The 24,415-nt window shown below is 35.2% G+C and overlaps 1 protein-coding gene across 3 annotated transcripts in view; it reads left to right on the forward strand.

Moving 5' to 3' along the window:
- Positions 1-24,415, forward strand: part of LOC149805587 (uncharacterized) — a 228,397-nt gene that overhangs the window by 76,974 nt on the left and 127,008 nt on the right. For all 3 annotated transcript variants that reach the window (XM_089950221.1, XM_089950222.1, XM_089950223.1), the window contains exons 4-5: positions 5,149-5,347; positions 15,333-15,457. In XM_089950221.1, coding sequence (XP_089806347.1) covers positions 5,149-5,347; positions 15,333-15,457 — 324 coding nt within the window. The remainder of the gene's footprint in view (positions 1-5,148; positions 5,348-15,332; positions 15,458-24,415) is intronic.

A 24,415-nucleotide genomic window follows, 5' to 3' on the forward strand; every position in this document is an offset into this window, starting at 1 on the left:
CCATGGTTGAGTCTGGTACTCAGAGATTTTTCTACAAGTGTCTTCAGCTGCAGTATTGTGTATTTAATCAAAGTATCAGACTTTAGAAATGACTCCTGAAATTTTTCATTTTCTCCTAAAAATCTCCTGGAAAACTCCTGGAAAGTAATAATCATTTTGATGCAGGAACTCTGCATTTTCATGTGGAGAAAGTCTGTATATATGGTTATCTTAAAGAGTTCTCAATGGCTTCTATGATATAACCTAATGGCAGGGACCTAGATGGTGTGACCGAATACAGGGAGCACAACTTGACAAGTTTAAAAAGAGAGTTATCTGTCTAATTATGCAGTATTAACAAATGTGCATTGAATTATATCAAAATATTTAGAAATAAGGGGGTGACCATTGACCTACCCCAACCTTCCCCAGTTGGGTTGGATTCACATTAACATAAAAAAGACTTTCCCACTCTAAACATTCAATGTAGCCAGTTTCATTAAGTTTCCATTGGTAGGTTTTGAATTTGTGGTCTTGCACATTGAGTTAATGAATTGTCATGGCTGCCATTATCAGTATCACTATGTTTGTCTGACAAAGGCAAGAAAATAAATAAATAAAGAAGGAAAAAAAATTAAAAAAATAATACATTATCCTAACGTAGGCTGAAACTACCACATTTACTTTTCATATACCACCAACCATGTATTAGAAGTTTTACGAAGAAGAAAAATCATTTAAATTTCAAGTTTTAAAAATATTTAAATGTGAATAATATGTTTGTTGTTTTCTTTGATTGATTATTTGTCTCTCTGCCAGGATATCATCCAAAATGCATTTGTTTCCGTAACATATTTTGCTTAACTAGTGCATGCATATTAAGATGAAACTCCATATTAAGGCTTGTTGAAATAAAGAGTCTAGAGTTCCTGTTTTGAGATGACTGATTGCTCAGATTTAAACTTGCCTGACTTGTATGGAATTATTCAAATGTTATTGATAAATATAATAGACAAATTATAATTAAGAAAAGCAAAGAAATAAATTCCTTTACACAAAATTACAACTTAAAGCTATACTGATTGAGGAAAATGGAATTTAAGGATTAAATATAATTTAATTTTTTTCCATAAAATTGTACATACTGTGTTTTCTATATGTTGTCTGGCACCAAGATATTTGGGTCAAAAATGATATTTTACTGCTTTGTAATATTTGGACATCATTCTGAAAGAATTTTATTTACGTACTTATGTTTTGGGACTCGTGCAGCACAGTGACTTGGTCACTTAAAGGTATATTTAAGGTTTGTACAAGCACTTGAAAGCTTTGGATCGTCTAGATAATGAATTGATGATACTGCAAACGGCATTTTGTTTGTGAATGGTTTATGCATGAAATGGGGGGCTGTTTACTTGAAACACTAGTTCTTGTTAATACATTAACCCTGGTGACAAGTTTATATGGCAGGAGGTAGTAGTCTACTGCCCAGCTCTGTAGCGTCAAGGTCATGTATGATACACTAAAGGGGGTGGTATTATAGAAAGGTAGACAGATGTAGCTCTACAATGATACCAAATAATCTGAAGGTTCTAGTTGCACTACAAAACACAGCGGGAAAAACCTCATTTTTTGGACCCGATTTTTTTCCACCCAAAATTCGCTCTTGGTCGGAATCCAAATTTGTGTCCGGATTTTAGCCTTTTTGGTCTCAGATTCAAGGCAGACTGGTATGAACTGCAAACAGACAGATGAACCTTTGCAAAAAGTAGGATAAGATGGACATTTGGAGTAAAGAGTGGTCTCAATACAGAAATGATAGGTCCGTTGAACAAAAAAAGAAAAGAAAAAGATCTTTTACCCTTCTGCTTATACATGAGCCAAATAGCCAATGAAAATCGATGTTTCTAATACAGCTAGGCATTAGGTTATTGGAAAATCTGTTGGAAGTCAATCTATTAGGATGTATTCAGAAATAGCTTTCAAAAGTGTTTCCTACTCGAGTTTCAGGCAGAAATGACAAAAACCTCCAGGGTTTAATGTGTTAAATAGTTGCTTAAAGTTTAAGCCAATTGTCTGTGCAAAGGTTAGTGGATTCTTGAAAATTTAATCTTCTAGTTGATGTATACTTAAATTGCCACAGGTGTTTTTGGTCCTTAGGCTATAAGGCAAAATGAGATTATGGTATGGCCCTGTGTCCAGCTTGCATCATCCATTATGTGTTGTGTGATGTCAAAATTTCTTTTTCGACTTCTCAAGAACAAATTGGGCCAACATTAATCACAAAATATGCTCTACTGAAATTATATTTCTGTGACTCATTTGGCAACATTGTGGTCGATAACAACCCAAGTGATAAACCTGCTATCAGCTTCTTTTCCAGAATGGCAAAGTAAGTTTTGTTCACTTGTGGTTAGACATTCTCCGTCAAAATTATGTTGGGAGTGACTCCCCTAGCAATTGTGGCATCCTTAGCAACCAATGGATAATAAGTTTTGACTTTTTTAAGAACTCTTGAACCAGTTTCAAGTGTATTTGGTAGAAATGTTTCTTAGTTCATTCCCAATCTCAGTTGTGTTCTAGGTGGTTCCCTTAGCAGTGGAGTGACTTTCGTAGCACAAGTGGAAAACTTGGTTTTGACTTTTTTCTCTAGCTTCTTTGGAACAGCAGAGCTAATTTTGATCAAACTTTCCTGAAGTGTTTCATAGGACACGTTCTATGAAAATCATATCCAACATTGACCCCCTTGTAGTTGTGTAGTTTTGATAGAAACTAAAACCTATTTTCAGCTTCTTCAGAACAGCTCAGGAAATACCTGATCAGAGTTGGTGTGACTGTTTAGGACATGCTTTATCAAAGTTGTGTACAGTGTAGCACACCTGTCAACTGTGGTCTTCATAGTGACTGGGTTGACAACCTACCATTAGTTGTCATCTATGAAATATGGCTACTGTTACAAATATAGAATAGCAGTCTCTCAAAATGTGTCAAATGAAATGCCTGAAGTGGAGATGTAGCATGGACATGTCACGTTCCAATGAAAGAATGCAATACACCCAGCTGAAGTTCCTCAGAGTAGAAATACAGTTAAACAGCATGTCAGATACCACCAATTTCTACATAATAGCTGAAAATGTTTCTGCCTTGGATGTCTTTCCACCCAAAGCACATGTCTTATTATCACATTTGCCATTTTGACCCTTGTATGCTAGGTGAATACTGTCCAGCTCATGGGTCTCTTGTTTATCACAGGACCAGAGAGTTTGAGTGAAGTGATTTTAGTATTACTGGTAAACATTTTTGAAACCCAGTTCCATGAAGTGATGACTAGTTGATGATTATGATGATTTACAGCAAGAATGTATTTTTTCATTTTGATTAATACAGCTTCCATTTTCATAGGTGTAGAAATGCTGACAGTGTTACTTATACACTATGGGGCTGTATGTAATAAATGGTGGTTATGGAACATAACTTAAAAGTCTTCTGTTGCCTCTTTTTACTTGTATTAAAACATTCTGTACCACTCATATAAGAATGTCTCTTCGAGTATAGGTGCTTCCAGACCCTGACATATATTATGTAATAGTTCATTTTACTCCTGTGATATTTTCAAGGCAATTTAGTAAAATTGGTTTATGATTTTGGAGCTAATGTACTAAATAAAATATAAAATTGCACATGTGAATCTTGACATTTTATTATTTTTATGGAGGATGTATGTAAAATTTATTTTAAGAAAGTATTGTTGAAGTAAGACCTTGATGATAATATCAGACCAGAAGAGTTAATGGTGGCCTGTTGTCTGTCATTGGCCAGATTAAAATGTCAGGGAATGACAGACCAGAAGAGTTAATGGTGGCCTGTTGTCTGTCATTGGCCAGATTAAAATTTCAGGGAATGACAGACCAGAAGAGTTAATGGTGGCCTGTTGTCTGTCATTGGCCTGATTAAAATGTCAGGGAATGACAGACTAGAAGAGTTAATGATGGCCTGTTGTCTGTCATTGGCCTGATGGCTGATGTCCATCCATCTGTTAACACAGATTTATTGCTACTTCTTCAAAAGTACTTAGTGGATTTTTAAAATTAACACACACACATTTGTTCTAAGGTGAAGTTGGTGATAGTGTTGCTCAGACAGGTGTCATGGCCACCACAGCAGCCATCTTAGTATTGCTGCTTGTACTGAATTGATGGTCAGATCAGTATGGGATTTCTGATATCTAGTTTATTCTGATCTGATGTAAAATATGGTTCTGTACAGACCTTTCAACCCTTATGATTTGACCAGTCTTACTGAAACGACCCTTAAATTGTGGATATAAGGAATAATAGCAAATATGACATAAGTGCTATTGGTGCGGTCTTAATGCTGAGTGTCAAGCGAGGCAGTTGTTTGTACCATTTTTGTAAGTCTTTGGTATGACTGAGCGGGGGTTTGAACACATGACCTTCCGCTTTCGAGGCAGACACTCTAACCACTAGGCCACCAGAGCAGTTTTTCATGTCATGTTGGTTTTAAATGAAAATAATGCAGATCTGACATGCAGTGGAGCCACCATGGCACCTGTCTTGAAATATCATGTTACTGCTACTGCTACTCTATGTACATGGTAAGTCACATCGACATGGGGTTTTCACCATGGCACCATGTCTTGAAAAATCATGTTACTGCTACTCTATGTACATGGTAAGTCACATCGACATGGGGTTTTCAACATGGCACCTGTCTTGAAAAATCATGTTACTGCTACTCATGTACATGGTAAGTCACATCAACATGGGGTTTTCACCAGAAGAATAATTTTAGTGGGTCCTGAATGAACACAATGCCCATCTGACTTCAAATATGGCTGCCACAATGAACAATTTGAAAATATTGTCTCTACTGCTGAATGGATGGTCATTTCAACAACGGGTTTTCACCAAAAGTCTTCTAATGGTGTCAGATTTGTCAATCTTCAATTTATTATGGTTGTCACAATGTCTAATTTGAAATTCTTTTCACTCAGGACTATTAGAGATGGTTTCAACATTCAGTAGTTAAAATAAAGAAATAGTCTGGAAACTTGTTTTGCAATAAGTGCATCAGTCCTTTCAAGGGACTTTCGTTCAGTTACTAGATTTTCATTCTTATTTATTCATTGTCATTTTCATTTATGTACAGAGTTATTATGAGGAGATGATGCAGCGTTCTCCTCGGCACAAACTGTTCAATGAATACGCTAAACAACTGCAGCAGCGACACCCTCACCTAAAGGATGATATCAACTCAAGACTTCAGCACATTAACAGCCAGTGGCAGGCATTGGCAGACGTCGTGGCTCCGTACTACCAGAACCAGGATCCAGATGCTATGCTTAGAGGTAAGAATATTTTAATTAAGCAGTGATGTATTTAGCAAAATTTTGAGAAAATCTTATTCCAATTTAATCACCTGTTTTCTCACAGATAATAAATGTCATTGTCATATTTAAAGGGGAATCTTGACACGAAGTTATAACATATTGGTTTGCATTTACTAAATGGTTAATTTCATTTGATTGACTGAACTTGTCACTGCTGGCTCAGAAATCTACAATAAAATGTGTTGAATATATGTAAAAAAATTAAGAACACTTTATCAGCTAGTGGTAGGGCAAGGCAGTCATCTTGGCACTGTTCTGTGTTAACTTGGCTCTAGATGCCATGCTGAGAGGTTAACATCGAAATGAAGGTAGAATTTTTTTTATTGTACCCTATATACTTGCTTAATAAGTTCAGTCAGACTGCAAAAAGAACCCCAAAGGTCCTGATCTGCCATTGATGCAACTGCAGATCAGGGTCTGTGTTGTTTGTTATCCTGAAAACTCCTAACAAACTATATAGACCCATCATATAGACCCATCGCTGCTGTTGCATTATGCAATGGCAGATCTGGGTCTATGCAGCTTGAGGTCTTACTCCTCTTATTGGCGTGTATAGCTGATAAACAATAGTTCAAAAGAATGTTGTCACCTTTATCGGACTTAGCTTAATGCACTTCTCTTGGTTAATACCAGCAGATTTCACTTTATATTCCAAGTTAGTACCCAATGGGTGTGAGAGACCCAGAGGCCAATTTTGGTTGCATAAATGGCTTGTCCTTTTATTGCTGAGAAATTACATTCATGCTTATAGGGTGGGGGTCATGAATATTTCCAAGTTATGGTGAGGGGAGGGGAGGATGAGGTGGAATGGTAAAAACAGTTTCATGAGCTTAGTTATATGTATAAATAATTCTTCTTGTGATGTCCAGAAAGTGTATGTATACTTTAAGGGTGACACAAGCATCAGTGAGAGACCTAAGGTCCAATGCAGGTTGCATAAATAATTCTTCTTGTGATGTCCAGTAAGTGTATGTATACTTTAAGGGGGACACAAGCATCAGTGAGAGAGAGACCTAAGGGCCAATGCAGGTTTTCATTTCAAGAGCCAGGAGTAGGTTCTAGGGTGGAGAACCAACTGGGTTCCAAGTTATGATCCAGCAGCCAAGGGCAGACACAGGGTCATAATTTAGGGGGAATCCTCATTTCCAACAAAAATGTTAACTCTCTACTTATAAAATTTTCATAAGATAAATTCAAAGATAATTAAATTCATGCAGCTTAGCAACTGTACGTTGAAACCTATCAAAATATGTAGATGTTAAGTGGTGACCTTTGACCTGTTGCACTTTTCCATCCTATTAGGGTGGGATTGATGGTGAAAAAGGTAGTCCCCACTCCATAAATATTAAATGTAACAAGTTTCATCAAATTTCCGCAGGTACAGTATTGATGCTTGAGTGCTGGATGACAGGTTTTGCACACACATAATTTCTGTCTGTACACACATGCATGCACACAGACATTTTTTCAGTTGGAGAAAAATTGAAAATTGTGTCTATTATTTGAAGATGACAGTTAATTTTCCAGTTTAAAACTATTTTTGGCAATTAAAACATTCAAGGTGTCGCAGAATAGAAACTGAGTGGGGTTTTGGACTAAATGAATAAGACAAACACAGTGTGTGAAAGATGGAAATTTATGAAATGAATTAATAAAGAAAAATATATGGTGTAAAAATACAATGATTCTCTCACGCTCTCAACATACGATTGACCCACTCACTCTACACAAACATTCACACATTGAACGTAAACCAAGAATATGAACTCAATATGAAATACAGATCCAAGAACCTCATGGACTGCAGATACGTTTCAAATAGTATTCTACACTACAAGATAGATTCACATATGGACTCTGATTAAGATTCAGAATAATCTTATGATATTCATATGTGTTTCAAATAAACTATAAGAGAGATTCACATAATCTCTTGGGACACAACTAAGATTCAAAATAATCTTATGAACATAAAATGCACCCAATTGGAACAACAATTGAACCAAATGTATGCTTCTATACCTCTTGTACAGTCGCACGATTCCTTGGGTTGGCCCACACTCTTATCGGCCGCTCACACCCTTCATGGATCTACCACATGTACAGTCATACGTATACACATGTACAGACAGCATACAGCTCCCTTTTGAATTAGCTATGTCTACGTCCATGGCTCAGACATACGTACATACATACATACATATCGACAGCACGCAGCCTTAAATACTCTCGAAATTCCAGACAGCTCTAAACAGCTTCAGATAGTTCTAGACATCTCTAGTCAACTCTAGTCAGCTCTAGTCATATTCAGTCAGCTACAATAAAACCAAACTGATCATAATAATAGTTTCTGTAAAATCTCTAGATATATGCTAATACATTAACCTCTAATAGTAACTTGTAATTCAAAGTACAACTCTGCGTTGTGATAAATGTATTATTTCACGATAACACATTACAAACCGAATAACCTTCGCATATCAAATGAAATATATATTTAACACTTACCCCTATGGCTGGAGAACAATGGAGAGTGTACACTCCTTGACGTGATCCAAAACAACCAGTGTCAGTTTAGAAATTGATCTTTCTTAAATCCATGGGAGAGTGAGCAATAGTCAGAGTAAAATACCCGTGCATATCATGTTATTACTGTCCCTCATCGCAAGTAATTTCCGGCGAGGTACATGTTAATACAGTTGCTTACCTGGAAAAACACTTATTCACCCTTGATGACGTTGTACATCTGTAGAACGAAAAATAGTCAAATAGTTCTAAGGCAAAACCAAGTTATTTTTTTGCCTAATTCTGTGACACAAGGTTTGTGAAAGTTTACCAAGTTGCAATGAAAAGTCACTGATGGCCAGTAGCATAATGTATTTTCTATGTTGAATTAATGATAAATGGAACTAAATTTCAGGGATGGTGGAAATCTCTCAGGAAATCACAATTTGGCATTGAATCTATGAATTACTGGTTTCAGTAGAAAAATAATTTAGAAAACATGGTGAATTATTTTCATAAATGCTGCTAGATAGTGATGTTAAATGAGAGCAAGATCAGCTCTTTTCAGTTGAACCAGGGATGAAAATATCTTTTTATGGGCTACATGCGCACTTGCTGAAATGTTTGTAATTCTAATATAATTTTCCACGTAAGAGAAGATGATGCACTACAGGTGACAATATTTAAGGTGGGAAATCTGTCAAGCAAATGATTATCCAATTTTCTTTCACCACCGTTAGTACATTAAGTACTATGTAGTATTTTTTTTCTTGTCCCTTGGACATTTTTGTGAGTCTTCCAAATTTGGAGGAATCTGGGACAGTGTCCCCAGCCCCAGGAATTATAGGTATAACAAAATAGGGTGGTGTCTGAGTCATAGGCTTGCCAAAAAATCTGCAGTGAACTGACACAGCTGTTGGATAACATAATGATCGCTACCTTGCATTTTATTTTGAAAAAGGTGAAACAAAACCATTGGCAACATAGATATCTGTAGATGAATAGGAAAGATGCAATAACTAGTCACATGCATTAACCCGTAAATATTTGTGTCTGCTAAATTCTGGGCTGAATTCTAAACCTTGCTTCCATTTTGGAAGCCATGTAGTTGCTTGAGATCTGTCTTGGATACAAAAATCATGTCTCCTGTCTTCAGACATTTGTACCAAGTAGGATCAGAAATTTCTCAAATATTATGACCAGTTAAAGTAGGTTTACACTTCGTTGCTATTGAAGACACCTGAAAACAATGATAAATTTGCACAAGATTATCAGATTCCTAGTGGTAAAATCTTGAGACATATTTAATTTAATGTCACAGTGGTTGATTTGTTTCTAAGGAAGATCATGGATCTCAAAATTGATTTACCCCTAATGGAAGTGATAAAATATGAGCATGCTTATGCATATTTATGACCAGCATGGAGTACCATAGGTTGAATAAATGTCTTCTTCCTAATAAACACCACACCCTCTTTCTTTCCACAAGGAAAATTAAACTGTAAGTCACCAAATTAACTTCTGGCAGTAACAATCTTGCAGAATACCACTCAGTTAGAAATAAAAACTACAATGTAAACAAATAAGAATTTGTTGTCCCACAAAGTTTATATCACCTAAAAGTTAAGTCCGAGTTCATTTAGGAAATAATAATCCTGCCGACAATAAAGTATTAGGTTTGTGAAATGGGAGAAAATTGTGGGCTGATGAAAATAAGTTAACATTTTTATTAAACTGATAGAATTATTATAAAATGGATTAATGATCTAACATGTTAAAAAAATACCAGCTGTTTCTTATTGTGAAGCTTGTTTTAATTTGATATTCCAAGAGTTGCATATCTTTTTTGAAAATTGCAGTTGCCCTGGTTTTAGTAAAAGAAATCAGTTAGTTTGATTTCTTTATGAGTGTCCATGTTAGTGCTGCTTTCTCTTTCATTTTTTAAAGCTTCCCATAAAAAACAACAAAATTGCAATCAATCATTTAAAGGATTTAAGTTGCCTGTGCAACTAGTGCTGTTGCGACTGGTTAAGTCTCGAAGGTTGAGATTTTCAATTGATTGTGACTGTAGGAATGGCACCACTACAGTCCCGCTTTTATGTGCGAATGTCGCACGTTTTAATTCATGAACATGTCTGGGCGAGGAAAGGAGGCAAGGGGCCCACGGCGCCACAGGAAAGCTGTACGCCCAGAAACAGCAAAGCGCATAAGATCAAATCAAGTCCAGTTGAACTAATGGACAGAAATCTATTCCAATGGTGCGTAAGCCACTCATGTAATTTTCTTAATCCTTTGAGTTGTGTAGTTTCATTACTATTTTTAATTAAAGTTGGAATTTGGTGTACTTTTGATTTTCCGAAATGTTGTCAGTCAGCTGGGTGTCAGACATCCTATACATGTTTGGGTCACGCTGTGTTTACTTTTGGTTTTCATTTTTGCAGAGAAAGGGCTTTCAGGAACAGAAAAAAAGAATATTGTTTGGAGCTTTGTATTGATATCCATGGGCATGTTGCTTTCTCTTCAGCATTAAAAAAATCAGCAGAAAAAATGCACTGCATTACTGGCTGAATCAGTAAAAACGGTGTTACAATGTTTTAATCAAGTGAGTGTTACTGTGTTCATAATACATTACAGCATTCATAATCCAGGTGGCAAACTGCCATGATCATAATCCAGGTAACTGTTACACTGTTCATAACCCAAGTAAATGTTATATTGTTCATAATCCAGGTGAGTGTTACAGTGTTCATAATTCAGGTGGCAAACTGCCATGTTCATAATCTAAGCAACTATTACAGTGTTCATAATGCAAGTAAATGTTACATTGTTCATTATTCATGTGAGCATTAGTGTTCATAATCCATGTGAGCATTAGTGTTCATTATCCATGTGAGCGTTAATGTTCATAATCCATGTGAGTATTAGTGTTCATTATCCATGTAAGCGTTAGTGTTCATTATCCATGCGAGTGTTAGTGTTCATTATCCATGTGAGCATTAGCATTCATTATCTATCTGAGCATTAGTATTCATTATCCATGTGAGGGTTAGTGTTCATAATCCACGTGAGCATTAGTGTTTATAATTCAGTGGTAGTGAAGTGCTTTTTTGTGATCATTGCCTTTTCCTTTTACTCTACTGTAAAACTCTGTTTCTGAATAAGGCAGATATGCGTCCCACTTAAAGTGAGCTTATGCTATGTACATACACCAGCATTTGTATCCAGTAATGCAGTGCTGTTATTGCCACATGGATGTAAACAGTTATTAATAGGTATTCATTTTATCATGGAATTCAAATGGTCCAGTCAGAAATGAGTTTAATTACATTTGAGTCCTGTTTTATCCCCAGTATTCTGTAATCAGGCTAATAAATTCTACATCAGTTCTGAGATGTCTTCTTAGATAAACATCTGCTTAACTTGGTAAATAAATAATGCATTGACATATCCAGGTATACACTGTGTGTTAGGATTAATAAATGGGGTATTATGCAATGGCAGATCAGAGCCTATGTTGTTTGCAGTTGGATCCGACGTTTAGGTAAGTGTATATGGCACATGTTGACAATAGGCATCATTCCAAGTAGTGTCATTTTTATTAGCTTCAAATTATTCATTGGGCATTGTTTACTAAAACTGAGGCACCAAGATGACAAGGGACAGAACTGTTACCTGTTTTTCAGGATATTATGAGTTTTAGTTATTTCCTTTAAGCATATGTGCAGATTCTGTCACTCCACATTTCAATTTTGTATTTGTCTTTTGAGTCAAGATTTAAAATGATCCGTTTGCAGTAAAAGAATTGACAGTGTAATATATATATATCACCACCATTCATATTTTAAATACAGAATGTATCACATAAATTGACATCAGGGCTAAAACATTGCAGCCAGGAGGTCAGTTGGCTGGTATCATTTGAGACATGTACCAGGTACAATTTTTTTGAAAGACTGTTTAATTCAAAATTCAAAATGTGATTTATTGAAGATTTCTTAAAATTAGTTAGGAATTTCAAGCCCTATTTTAAGACAATATACTTAAATGTCACAAAATTCTCATGTACATAACTCTTTCAAATTAAAGGGACTACTGAATTTAAGTTATATATATATATATATATATATATATATATATATATATATATATATATATATATATATATATATATAGATACATACATACATACATACATACATACATACATACATATATGAATGATTGCATTTGAGGAGTAAAAACTACTAATATTCTAAATTACTCATTATTACGATTTACAATGTGTGTGTGTGTGTGTGTCTCTCTGTCTCTTTCTCTCTATATATATATATATATATAATAAGTCATTTCCTAATTAATGCTCCGCTCTCCTTTTTTAAAATAATTGTTTTTCATGATGCAGTGTAAGACCTGTGTTTTTCAACACCCATCCACTTCAGATCCATGATTACAACAAAATGGGGGCCCCGAGTGGTCTAAAGCGCTCTCCATTATGGATCACTGCCATCTTACCTCTGTCTGCTTAGGTTCGAGTCTCGGATTCAGCTAATGTGGATATGTGAGAAAGCTTGCCAGTAGCTTCTCGAGTGTTGGTGGTTCTTTCCGGGGATTTCCCGGGTTCTTCCTCCACCATTGATACTGGCCGCCATGTATAGCCTATCATGTGCTGAAAAATGGCATTAAACCCTACAACAACAACAAGAACAACAACATTACAACAAAATGCTGAGCAGTCTCAGTTGATCATACTGTTACGATGTATATATCAATGTATAAATTGCTGAAGTTATAGGTTGCAATGTATATATCAATGTATAAATTACTAAAGTTACAGGTTACAGTGTATATATCAATGTATAAATTACTAAAGTTACAGGTTGCAGTGTATATATCAATGTAGAAATTACTACAAAATCAAAGGCACACATAATAATAACAATAATAATGAGGACTTTGTATAGCGTCTAATCTTTAGAAGCTCTAAGCGCTTTACAACATTAGACAACACCTATAAGATAAAAAACATATAATAATATTATTACAAAAACAGACACCATGAAATTAGAAAAACATTAAAAAGTAAAAAACATGCTAAAAATATTTCAGGTAGGAAACATTATTAGGTCTTTAAGTTTGTTCTTGCAGTCTAAATAAGTGAGTATTGAGAGCCCTCTTGAATGTGATCACTGTGTCTTTGTGTCTAAGTTCAGTGGGCAATTCATTCCACGTTGCTGGGCCCTGGTATGCAAAAGAACGCTGTCCATATGACTTTGTTTTCATAGTGGGAATAATGACTATACGATTGTCAGAAGAGGAGGGCAAATATCGTCCTGGTGTGTACACATGGGTGAGGTCAGATAGGTATGTTGGACTAGAGTCCGACAGTGAAATGTAGCACAGAGAACAAATTTTGTGTTTGATTCTGGATCGAATGGATAGCCAGTGTAGGGTACAGAGCAGTGGGGAGGTGTGCTCTGATTGTGGTACTCTAGGTATGATCCGAGCAGCTGTGTTTTGAACTTTTCGTAGTGTTAAACATGCAGTTGCTGGGTGGCAAATTCAAAGAGTGGGAAAAGGTGCTGATTGATCATTTTACTGATATTTGCATTGACTGAATCCAGTGGCAGAAAGACTTCCAAATGTACATGTTGTCATTATAAGAGCACATCAAAAGGATTGTAGCTTTTACCCACCAACCCCATTTGGAAAACATAATGCCCCCAATGGTGTTAATTAAGGAATATGCTGTGTGTGTGGGCATGTGTGTGTGTGTGTTTAATACCAATAATACTATCATACAGGTTGGAGAATTGTTAATTCATGCTCTATGGAGATTTCCACGGGTGAATGGCACCCATTGCCTTGCCTGTGCATACAGCCTGTACTTCATCATGACTAAGGACACATCACCAACAAATGATGCCACTGAGTTGATATTATATGCACTTAGCAGGCACACTCACATAATGACCTTTTCATTTTCATCTGTCTACACAGGCAGTCTGGATTTCTTTGAAATAAATCAAGGTATATTTTTCAAGATGCCCAACATCTGAAAGATTATTAATATTATTCCAACTGATTTCAACAGCCTTTACATCTAAGTGAAAACATTTGTGTATTACATCACTGAATTTTGTTGAGGCAGTGTTTGAGTCATGGAGTCTACAAGGCAGGAAAGCAGACTACCTGTTGCTACACCACAACACAAGATTTCTTTTTTTACCCCCAAAGCTAGAAACATTTCATGAAAAACTTGTTTGCATCGAAACTCAAATTGTGTACTTTTCAGTTAGTAAAATACTGATGCCATGATTTCATTGCAAGTAATAGTGAAACTTCTCATACTTGAGAGTGTCTCTGTGTGCCAATTCAGGAATTTTCTGAAATGTGCTTCTCCATAATGATCTGTATATGTGAAACAAAGTTCTTTATTTAGCAAAGCATTCATTTCACTTGGTTGCCTTGCTTTCTTTGGTCACATTTATGACTGAGTAGCTTAATTTAAGGTAGTCTAATTATATTAAGTACACAGTAATATTTATATCAGTGTACAATTGATCAATTTAAATAAGTTCAGTTGACCTCACGCCCAAGCCTGCTGGATCTTACACTTGTAGAATTTGCATGCTTTTTAATTTTTCTTTTATTTCACATCTTTTATTTGATAAAAAAAGACGCAGTTAACATGATAATACAAAGGAGGTGAGCTTTTAAATCATTGCACCAACACAACAAATACTTCTGCAAGTCAGATATCAAAACAGTTGTCATTGAATTAGGTTCTCAGAGAAATGCTGATGGTAGATTGTCACATATTACATTTGAATAAAAGAGGGTACATTACATTGATCATCATTACATTTACACCATACATAATGATAGAACTTTAATACTGAATTCAGTTGATAAAATGAACTTATTAATTGGTTTTTAATTATTAAAGTACTGCCTCCAGTAGGCGTGACATTTTCAGTGATCAATATTTCATTGAATATCATTTACATTTACGGTTTGCCTAGAATGTAGTCTCAAAAGAGAATGTAAAAGAAATTATGACTTCTAATTAAAAATTAACAATTTCATAATGTTGATTCAAATTTCCAGGTCCTCATCTACCACATTCTGATGATAAAACGAGTGATATATCTTTGTTTCAGTTACCAATTTAGATCATGATTTCTTTAACTTAAAAAACAATAGGGTTCATTTTTTGGTTATCTCTAGTTTAAAAAAATGGGATTCACACCAGACACTGCATTATAAGCAGGTTCACAAGTAATCAAGGGAGTGTTATGTGTGTGTATGTATAAATACACACACACATATATATAATCACAGTTAATTCAAGAACTTGTGTGTGTTTTTGACTGTATTTAGAAAAGTAGATTTTGAGTAATTTATATTGGAATGCTAATTTTCTATTCCTTTTTGAAAGATCTGGATGATGACTTGAAGCAGCTGCGATCTTGGCTAGATGACATCGAGGGACAACTTCTAGCCCTGGGCAACCCAGAAAAGTGGGAACTAAATGTATTAGAAGGAAAACTGAAAAATCACAAGGTTAGTATGCATGCTAAAGTCATTGGATCAAATCCATATGAAATGAAACTTGTTTGTGGTGTTCTTCTGACTTCATTTTCATTGACCATCTGTCACTTTCATTAAAAATTACCAATTGATAATTTACCATTTCTGTGATCACTTTTTGTTGAAATACAGTTCTTGCAGAATGAAAAGTCCCACATTGCTTGGAGTTGTGGGTTAGAAAGAGGTAATTGTTCATTACCAAGTGTTCCCTATCTTGTCTTTATTGGAGTGTGAGTAGCCCCAGTCAGGGTGATGGCTGTTGAAGTAGCCAATAGAGATGGCTGGGTGTTCGAGATTTGGAAGCATATTGTTATCCCAGTGGATTAGTCAAAATAATTTTGGACAGTTAATTGATTATATTAGATGATCATCAAGTGGTTAGAGAAGATTGATGATCCGTCTTGAAAATTTTTATGTAAAAAAATTACCTCTTTGTCAGACTATCTCCTGAGACAACTTTTTTGTAACAGTTGTTTGTGATCGTTTGCATTTGATTTGTCAACAGCAAGTGCATCAGTTATCATAAATCAAGCATCCTTCCTATTTTAGAACATGTTTCCATTAAAAGAGTGTTGATACTGTAAACTCAATTTTTTTATTACCACATTTCTGTGGTTTTTATCAAGCTTGGCTGCTTGGCATTTTTCCCTTTCACATGGATAGTAAAACTGAATATCTTTCATATTTATTGTTCTGTAATTACTATTATATAAATTTACATTCATTGCTTGATGTATTTGCCAATTTTATCACTGTCTTATCTCCACTCACAATCGTCATCAACAGAAACTGGCATAAAATGATATGGGAAACTTCAAGTTTTTGCCATTTGAAATGCAGGATAACTAAAAAAACAAAAAGTATCCAAACATTGTGCTAAGAAAAGATCTAGATGGAAATCCAAACTTTTTCTCACCTCTTAACTCTAGCTGAATACAGTCCCACATTTAATTCGAGATAGTGTTATGTTTTTAACATTCTTTGATGAGCTGATGAGCACATCAAATCCCATGCAATTATGGTACATTTGAAAATGGGCTTCTGCATTCCTTACTGCATAAAAGCTACAAGGGTAATATACAATACTTATATTTATTTTTTTCCATCGTATAATCTTTAAAATTATTACATAATAATCACTTTACGTATATATCAGTAATATGTGATGCTGATCATGTCCAAACTTAGAATTCTTCAACAGCAGCGACACTAGAAATCAATACTAGCCAGCAAGCCGGAGGCTGGTAAATTTCCTGTTGGACTAGTAGTTTCATAATTTCAATAATCCATAAGCTGGTTAAGTTTATGTTGTGTCTGAATTTAGTTTTGTGGGAGAGATCCAGTAGAATTAGTAAATATCTTGATCCACTTATTTAGCTTCTCTTAATAAAATAAATATTAATACTGTTCTCAGTGTCTTCAGTAGGGGAGATTACTGAAGCTTGCTTCCACAGATTGACAGGGGAGAAAACTTGTAATATTGCATTTAATGAGTGTTGAACCTTTTGCAACCCCAAAAGTTTGAAAATTTTAAGAGAAAAGAAAAATACTGATTAAATTTATTTTTAAGAGATAAATTTAAAAGGAAACTCATTGTCATGTTCACATTATACATTTGTAAATGAGGATGGTGTAGGACCCTCTAGATAATGATGTTGCCTTTTCAAGATGGTGGAATTGAGTATATCTTCCTTTTTCCAGGCCAGTTTCATAAAATCTGATTAGTATCCAGGTTGGATCCACATCACTAACTATACATTGATATTTGAGACCACTTTAGATCACTTCATTCACAATAACTTGGTAGGTGTCTTATATAAAGGCTGGTTTGCTTTGCTAGATGACAGACCTGAGACCAACAATATAGTTCTTTAAATTGTTTTAACTTCTTTATTTGTAAGATATTGCTATGAAATTTGATATTATTATGTAAATATTCCTGCTGAATGCATCCATGCTGTCAGATCTTTTGTAGGTTTAGTTTATAATGAGTTAATTAAGAAAATTATGCAAAAATGCTACCATTTTATTTACAAACTTTGCAAAGATTTTTGAGTCACTGTATTAAATCTTAGGTTCAACTTTTATATGACATTTATAAGCTCACTAGCAGCTTTGTATGACCTCTCAAGGAAAGTTTAAACTTCTAGTACAAATCCAATATTTTTTCTTTAGTCAAGTTGTATAAATGGCAGAAGGGGCCAGGATAATCGTTCTGAGGGCAAATGGACCACAAGGTCAGAACAGCTTAGAATATCTGTAATACCAGAATAGCTTCCATACACATCAATCTAAAAAAGAGGAACAGCTATTATATTTAGTATCTTTTAAAAAAAAGTAATATGATAATTTTAAAAGGGGTTTGTAAGTTGTATAATTTTCACTCATCAAAACAATTTTTATTATTTTCATTTTTTCATTTTTAACAGCAGTTTACTGTTTGAAAAAGAAGAAACTAAATTTAATTTATATAATTATATATGTGTGTGTGTGATCATGAGGAACAATTGTCTCAGACCATGTGCAGAAGATGAGTGCATTTAAAATACATATATGAATAAATGCTAAAAATTGATTTAGATTGTTGTATCGATATGGCATTAAACTATTGGTTACAAGCGTTTGTTTACTAATATCATAAAATATTCAAGATGGTGTTTATACCACACACTTCATGAAGTTGAAAACTCATAATAAGTTTCTTACATTTAAAGCAAAATCCAGCACACTCTACACCTCCTGGTTTATGAAATTAAAGATGAAAATATGCAGAATCCAGTGGTATGCAAAGAATAGTTATAAACTTTTGAGGATCGCGAATAATTGAATTTGCTTCAAAATATCTTCATCATGGCTTGTGATATTTTAAGTCTTTAAATTCAGCACTGACCATCATTCAGATTTCTGATTGGCTGGAAATTTTCATGAATATTCATTGTCTTTAACCTGGTTGCATTATTTTCTAAATAAACCACACATTATGCACATGTCACTTAGTTACTGATTTTGTACAGAAAGAAAAAATTACCTGTAATTTACTTTTCAATCTGCAGTAAAGTGTAAATCCAAATAACACTAACAAGTAATAATATTTAGAAAGATAATTTTATTGGCTTTTATATCATTTGTACTTTATAGCAATCTTAAAAATGAACATTATGAACATATGGAAAATGTTTAGTGACCATGTAAAACTTGACATATATGCCCAGCACTGGGGTTGCTAATTGACTGATTGGAAAAGTCAGTGTTCATCAACTCGATGAATAAGCCAGCAAAATACTGAACAGTGTGTTTTAGTACACATTCAGTAGAATGTGTGGAGACAATTGTAAACATGTGGAAGTACTTTTCAAGTTGTGCATCTGCCACCAAAATGGTCAAAGTTGGTTGCTGCCAAAGAGAGAGCACAGTTGCTGTCCTAGGAGGGGCTGTGCTATTCATAAAAATATGAAAGTGCGCAGGGTACTTCATTTGTTAATGGCCATAACAGCTTTGATAAAACATCCCTTGAATTGCGCAGTGCAGCTCCCTACATATAATGATAGGGGCCCCGAGTGGCCGAGTGGTCTAAAGCGCTCTCTGTTACAGATCACTGCCATCTCACCTCTGTCCGCGTGGGTTCGAGTCTAGGATTCGGCTAATGTGGGTATGTGAGAAAGCTTGCCAGTAGTTTCTTGTGGGTCGGCGGTTCTTCCCGGGGTTTTTGTCGGGTTCTTCCTCCACCATTAATACTGGCCGCCATGCATAGCCTATCGTGTGCTGAAATATGGCGTTAAACCCCACAACAACAACAACAACATATAATGACAGAGGGATACATGAAAGCAGAACAGAAATTTGGTTCCTCAGAAGCAGAGAAAATGTGGAATCGTTTAATTAGAGCATCTTGAGGAAGTTTGAACATGAACTTTTTAGTGAGTTTTGTTGATGAAATTCAGTTGTAATTGTTTGAGTTCATGGTAATTAATAATAAATGTTGAATTATTAAGTGAAGAAGCTTCTGTTTGATTATAGTAGGATTGCTGAAATTTAGCCAGGATCATTATTATGATAAGTAACATTACATCAAAACAACTCCATTAATTCAAACACAACTTGTGCATGCATTCCATCATTTCCTTATGAATACACTTTCATGTTCTGTAGTTACTTTCATTTTTTATGTATGTTTTCTGTCAGTCCTTTCCAAATGTATTTATTCCATCTTTATACTGTTCACTTTTGTCTTCTATAGTAATAAGCTGTAACCACTATTACCCATTTATTCCTAAAATTGTGTGAATTTTTTTGTGTGTACATCATTAAAACAAGGCCTAGTATTACTAGCAGCTAGTTTTCGTTCAGTAGACTTCTTTTGCTTTTTCCTATACACTAAGAGGATACATTAATGCTAAGCTGTGTTGGAGATATTTTTGAAGCGTACATCAACTTAATCATTGACTGTTTTATTTTCTCCAACAGTGGCCTTGTTAATTAGGTCAATTATACATGTTCCTGGTGTAGACTTGCAGGTATATATGGTGCAACATGTGTTAAACCTGGATAAAAGTTACCAGGAAGGCTGTATACCATATTTGTTCATAACAGTAACAAGTGTACAAGTGGAAGGATTTTTTTTAATGTTTCAGCCAAGGTTGATTGCCTTTGATTTATAACCAGGTAATATCAAAATTAAAGATAACATTTGACTAATTCTGGCAGTCAACAGATACTCATCTTCAATACAGTGTTTGTGCCCAGAGGCAAACCAAGCTATTTATCAGTTTGTTAAAGATCCATGTGCAGAAAGCGTAGATTCAACATGGTTGACAAATACTCTGATTCAAGTTGGCATAGCAATGAATTGTTCATATTTTAAAACCATACTCTCTGTAGATTGACTAATAAAAATTATTTGTCTTTACAGAATATATTTTTTGTCAATATCACTGAATAAATGTGTTTAAATTCATAATGTGAACATTCAAGGTAAATTAACTTTGTATCTTTGTGTTCTTAGCATGTGTACATAAGCTCTTCCTCAAGTGAAGTGCAGTTTTCATGCATTGTTTTTGATTGGCTATCTCTTTGATAAGAGCTTTTGTCACATAGCACTATTCACTCATAGACTGTACCGGTGGCCTAGTGGTTAGAGCATCTGCCTCGGATGCGGGAGGTTGTGGGTTCGATCCCCAGCCGAGTCATACCAAAGACTTATAAAAATGGTACTAACAGCTACCTTGCTTGGCACGAAGCATTAACAGGTTAGTGTTAGGACTGGTCAACCTGGTGTCAGGATAATGTGACTGGATGGGACATCATGCTACATGTCTGCGACATGATGCCACAGTGCTAGACATCATTATAAACTGCCACACTGCAGACATTGTAGCGATATGACTGGAAAATTGTTAAAGCTATGTTAAAAATCCAAATCATGCACACCCAAATCATAGACTGTACAGTATGATTGTTGGGTCAGCATGTCACATAGCACAATTCACTCATAGCCCATACAATATGATATGTCAGCATGTCACATAACACTACTGACTTGTAGCCCATACAGCATGCTTGTTGGTTCAGCATGCCACATATTCTTGCATTACACCCCAAAAATTAACATGAATTAGCACTAAAATATGAGATTACCTGTTAACCTTTATTAATATAGTTATATTTAACTGCACAGAGGATATACTTTATCTTCTGGATGAAAAACTCTCTATTTTCATGAGTGGCAAAGCCACAAGTTAAACTATTAGAGCTTTTTAATGATGAGATGAAATATATGTTATTCACTCAGAGCAAGTAAATTTTCTTTTATTTTGTGCTCAGACATATTGACTAGCTAAAGTGTATGATGGATTGAAGAACACATTTCTTATGGTGATGTCAACTGTTTATAATTTATGTTCTTTGTTTTGAGTGCATTCACATTGAAAATATGAATGGTGACATCGTTCTCTGCCTTACCATATATACTCACTTATAAGACGAGGCCAACTGCAAATTGCACAGACCCATAATGTGCCAGCAGATCTGGCATTGTTAAGATTAATCAGTAGGATAAACAGTATAGACCCTGATCTGCAGGCAAATGCTATGGCATATCAGATCTTCATTGTTTGCAGTTTGACTTGATTTATAAGTGAGTATATATGGTACTTCAAGGTAAGAAAGATGTACTTGTAAGAAACAAAATTGAAATTTTTTTATGTTTTATGTGGTACTCTAATGTTATTCTTGCATAACAGATTTACTTGCTACTGCTGCAGTAGTCGACAAAATGGATGATATGTCTTATGTCATAATCTTATCTCCAGTGCACATCAATAAATCGTTCAATGGAATTTTTAAAAAAAAACCTCAGTGTATGGAACAGCAGTGGCACATGTTGTGATACCATTGAGGAAAATGATTTTAAAAGATGAAGAGCATCCAACTCCTAATCTGTGGGTCTTGGGTTCAATACTTGACTTAGTTAGCCCAGGTTTTCTTCCTAAAATGTATTCTTGGAAAAGGTACTTACTGGTAGTGCCCACTTCCCATGATATAGCTAATAATGTGTTAAAAGCAAAAGCTGAATCACTATCACATATGACCACCCAAAAAATAATAGAGAAGCAAAAACACATCTAAACAATAGTGAATGAATTGGACCAACTTTGAGAGAAACCATCTGGGCATAGACACCTTTCAGTATCGATGCTGATGTACCATCAGATGGAGATGCTAGTGCTATCTAGAAAAATCTTCAAATGGTTTTCTTTTTCATCATATACACAATTAACAGTATTGGAAGAAATTTCTGTAGAAAGCATCCAGCTACCCCAGATTTCTTAGCCAACGTTTCTCACATGGGACACTAGGCTGATGCCGGTAAACTCTGAAATAAGGAAGAAGACATTTTAGTAAAAGAAAATATTGATGATAAAAACAAGTATATGTGCTTTATAAACTTGTGAAACAAGATAGACTTGTTGGTCTTTTACATGCCTCTGTGCTTTGATTCCCTGCTGCTGTTGTTTGTGCTTCAAACACATCTGAGGGATCATTTAAATCACATGATCTTTGGTTCCAGGATATGCATGTATCCTCAAGTTTTGTTGTATTCTGTTATTAACCTCTGGCACCTCATTTATGCATCAGGAGGTAGTAGCCTACTACCATGCTCTGTAGCATCTAGGTCGTGTATGATGCACAAAAGTGGGTGGTATTATAGGAAGGTGGACATATGTAGCTCTACTATGATACCAAATTATCTGGATGTTCTAGTTGCACTACAAAATACAAAGGGAAAAACCTCATGTTTTGGACCAGATTTTTTTTTATTTCTCGCCTAATATTTGCCCATGGTCAGAATCTGATTTTGTGTCCGGATTTTAGACTTTTTGGCCTCAGTTCTAAGGCAGACCAATCTGAACTGCACACAGACAGGTGAACCTTTGCAAAAAGTAGGATAAGATGGTCATTTGAAATTTACCCTTCTGCTCGTGTGCGAGTGAAATAGCCAATGAAAAATTATGTTTTTAAGACAGTTAGGCATTATGTTAACCAGAAATCTCTTGCATGTTGATTTATTAGGATGTATTCAGAAATAGCCCACAAAATGTGTTTCCTACTCGCATTTCAGGCAAAAACAACAAAATCTCCAGGAGTTAATGAGTTAATCCATAAAATCATTTTTTTTGTACTGTAAGTTTTCAGCAGAAAATTCTATAATTTCATTTGAAATGTAGCAAATTTTGTTACTTCAGAAAATTATACTTGATAGATCCTATTTTGATTACCCCCACCCCAGTGGAGAGGTGTTTGAGGTAACTTGAGATATTGTATATACTTGCTTATAAATCATTATCCAACTGCAAACTGCACAAACATTGATCTGTTGTTGCATAATGCATTGGCAGATCTGGGTTTATGCATATCACGGTCATGGTGTCCTCATCAGGATCACAAAGGATCATCAAAAGAAATCAGATCATAAGCCAAAGGGTCGGGAGGTCCTGTTGATGGCCATATTAGGGTCGCAGCTCCAAAAGGTTGGAAACCATTGGTCTAGTTGCTTCTAAATGAAAATGGTGCCACGTGGGCATCCAATATAACCACCACAGCAGCCATCTTGAAAATCTTATGGCTGCTTCTCCCTACTGGATGGTCATATCAGTATGGGGTTTTCACTAAAAAGACTTCTTATGATGTCTAGTGGTTCTAATTGAATATGGTGCCAATCTGATCTCCTTTATGTCTGTCATAATAGCTAATTTGAAATTCTTGATATTACAAAATGGATGATTTTATGAGCATGGAGTGTTCACGAAAATACTTATGATGTCTTGCTGGTCTTAAATGAAAATGGTTCCAAGTTGATGTCCACTATAGCCACCATGGTAGCCATCTTAAAAATCTTGTTATCACAACTGTCCTTGAACAGAAAATCACATTGCATGGGGATTTCACAAGAAAACTCCTTATGATATCCAGGTGATCTTTAATTACAAAGGTGTTAATCTGATTTGCAATATTGCCGCCACAGCAGCCGTATTAATCTGATGTCCAATATGGCCACCACAGCAGCCATATTGAAAATCTTGTTATTACTATGCTTCCTAAATATCGTGAAAATGTTCTTTCTTCTCCTCTTGACACAGATGTTTTTATCAACAGGGGGTTTCAGTTGTAAAAGGCTACCACACTGACTGTCACTACTCCCCAGAATGAATGATCATTGTGACATGGGATTTTCATCTAGTCCTAATTAAAATGGTGCCAATTATATGGCTGTTGTGGCAGCCATGATAATTGTCTTAAAAATCCCTACTTCTCTCGATTTGACAATATTTATGACATGAGATTTTCACTGAAAGATTTCTGTTGATGTCTACTTTGTCCTAAATGAAAAGGGTGCAAAGCGGACACATGTACCACAGCAGCTAATTTTTTGAA

The sequence above is a fragment of the Sinohyriopsis cumingii genome, chromosome 2, assembly GCF_028554795.1.
Source record: "Sinohyriopsis cumingii isolate HCF-2022 chromosome 2, ASM2855479v2, whole genome shotgun sequence".
Classification (NCBI taxonomy): Eukaryota; Metazoa; Mollusca; class Bivalvia; order Unionida; family Unionidae; genus Sinohyriopsis; species Sinohyriopsis cumingii.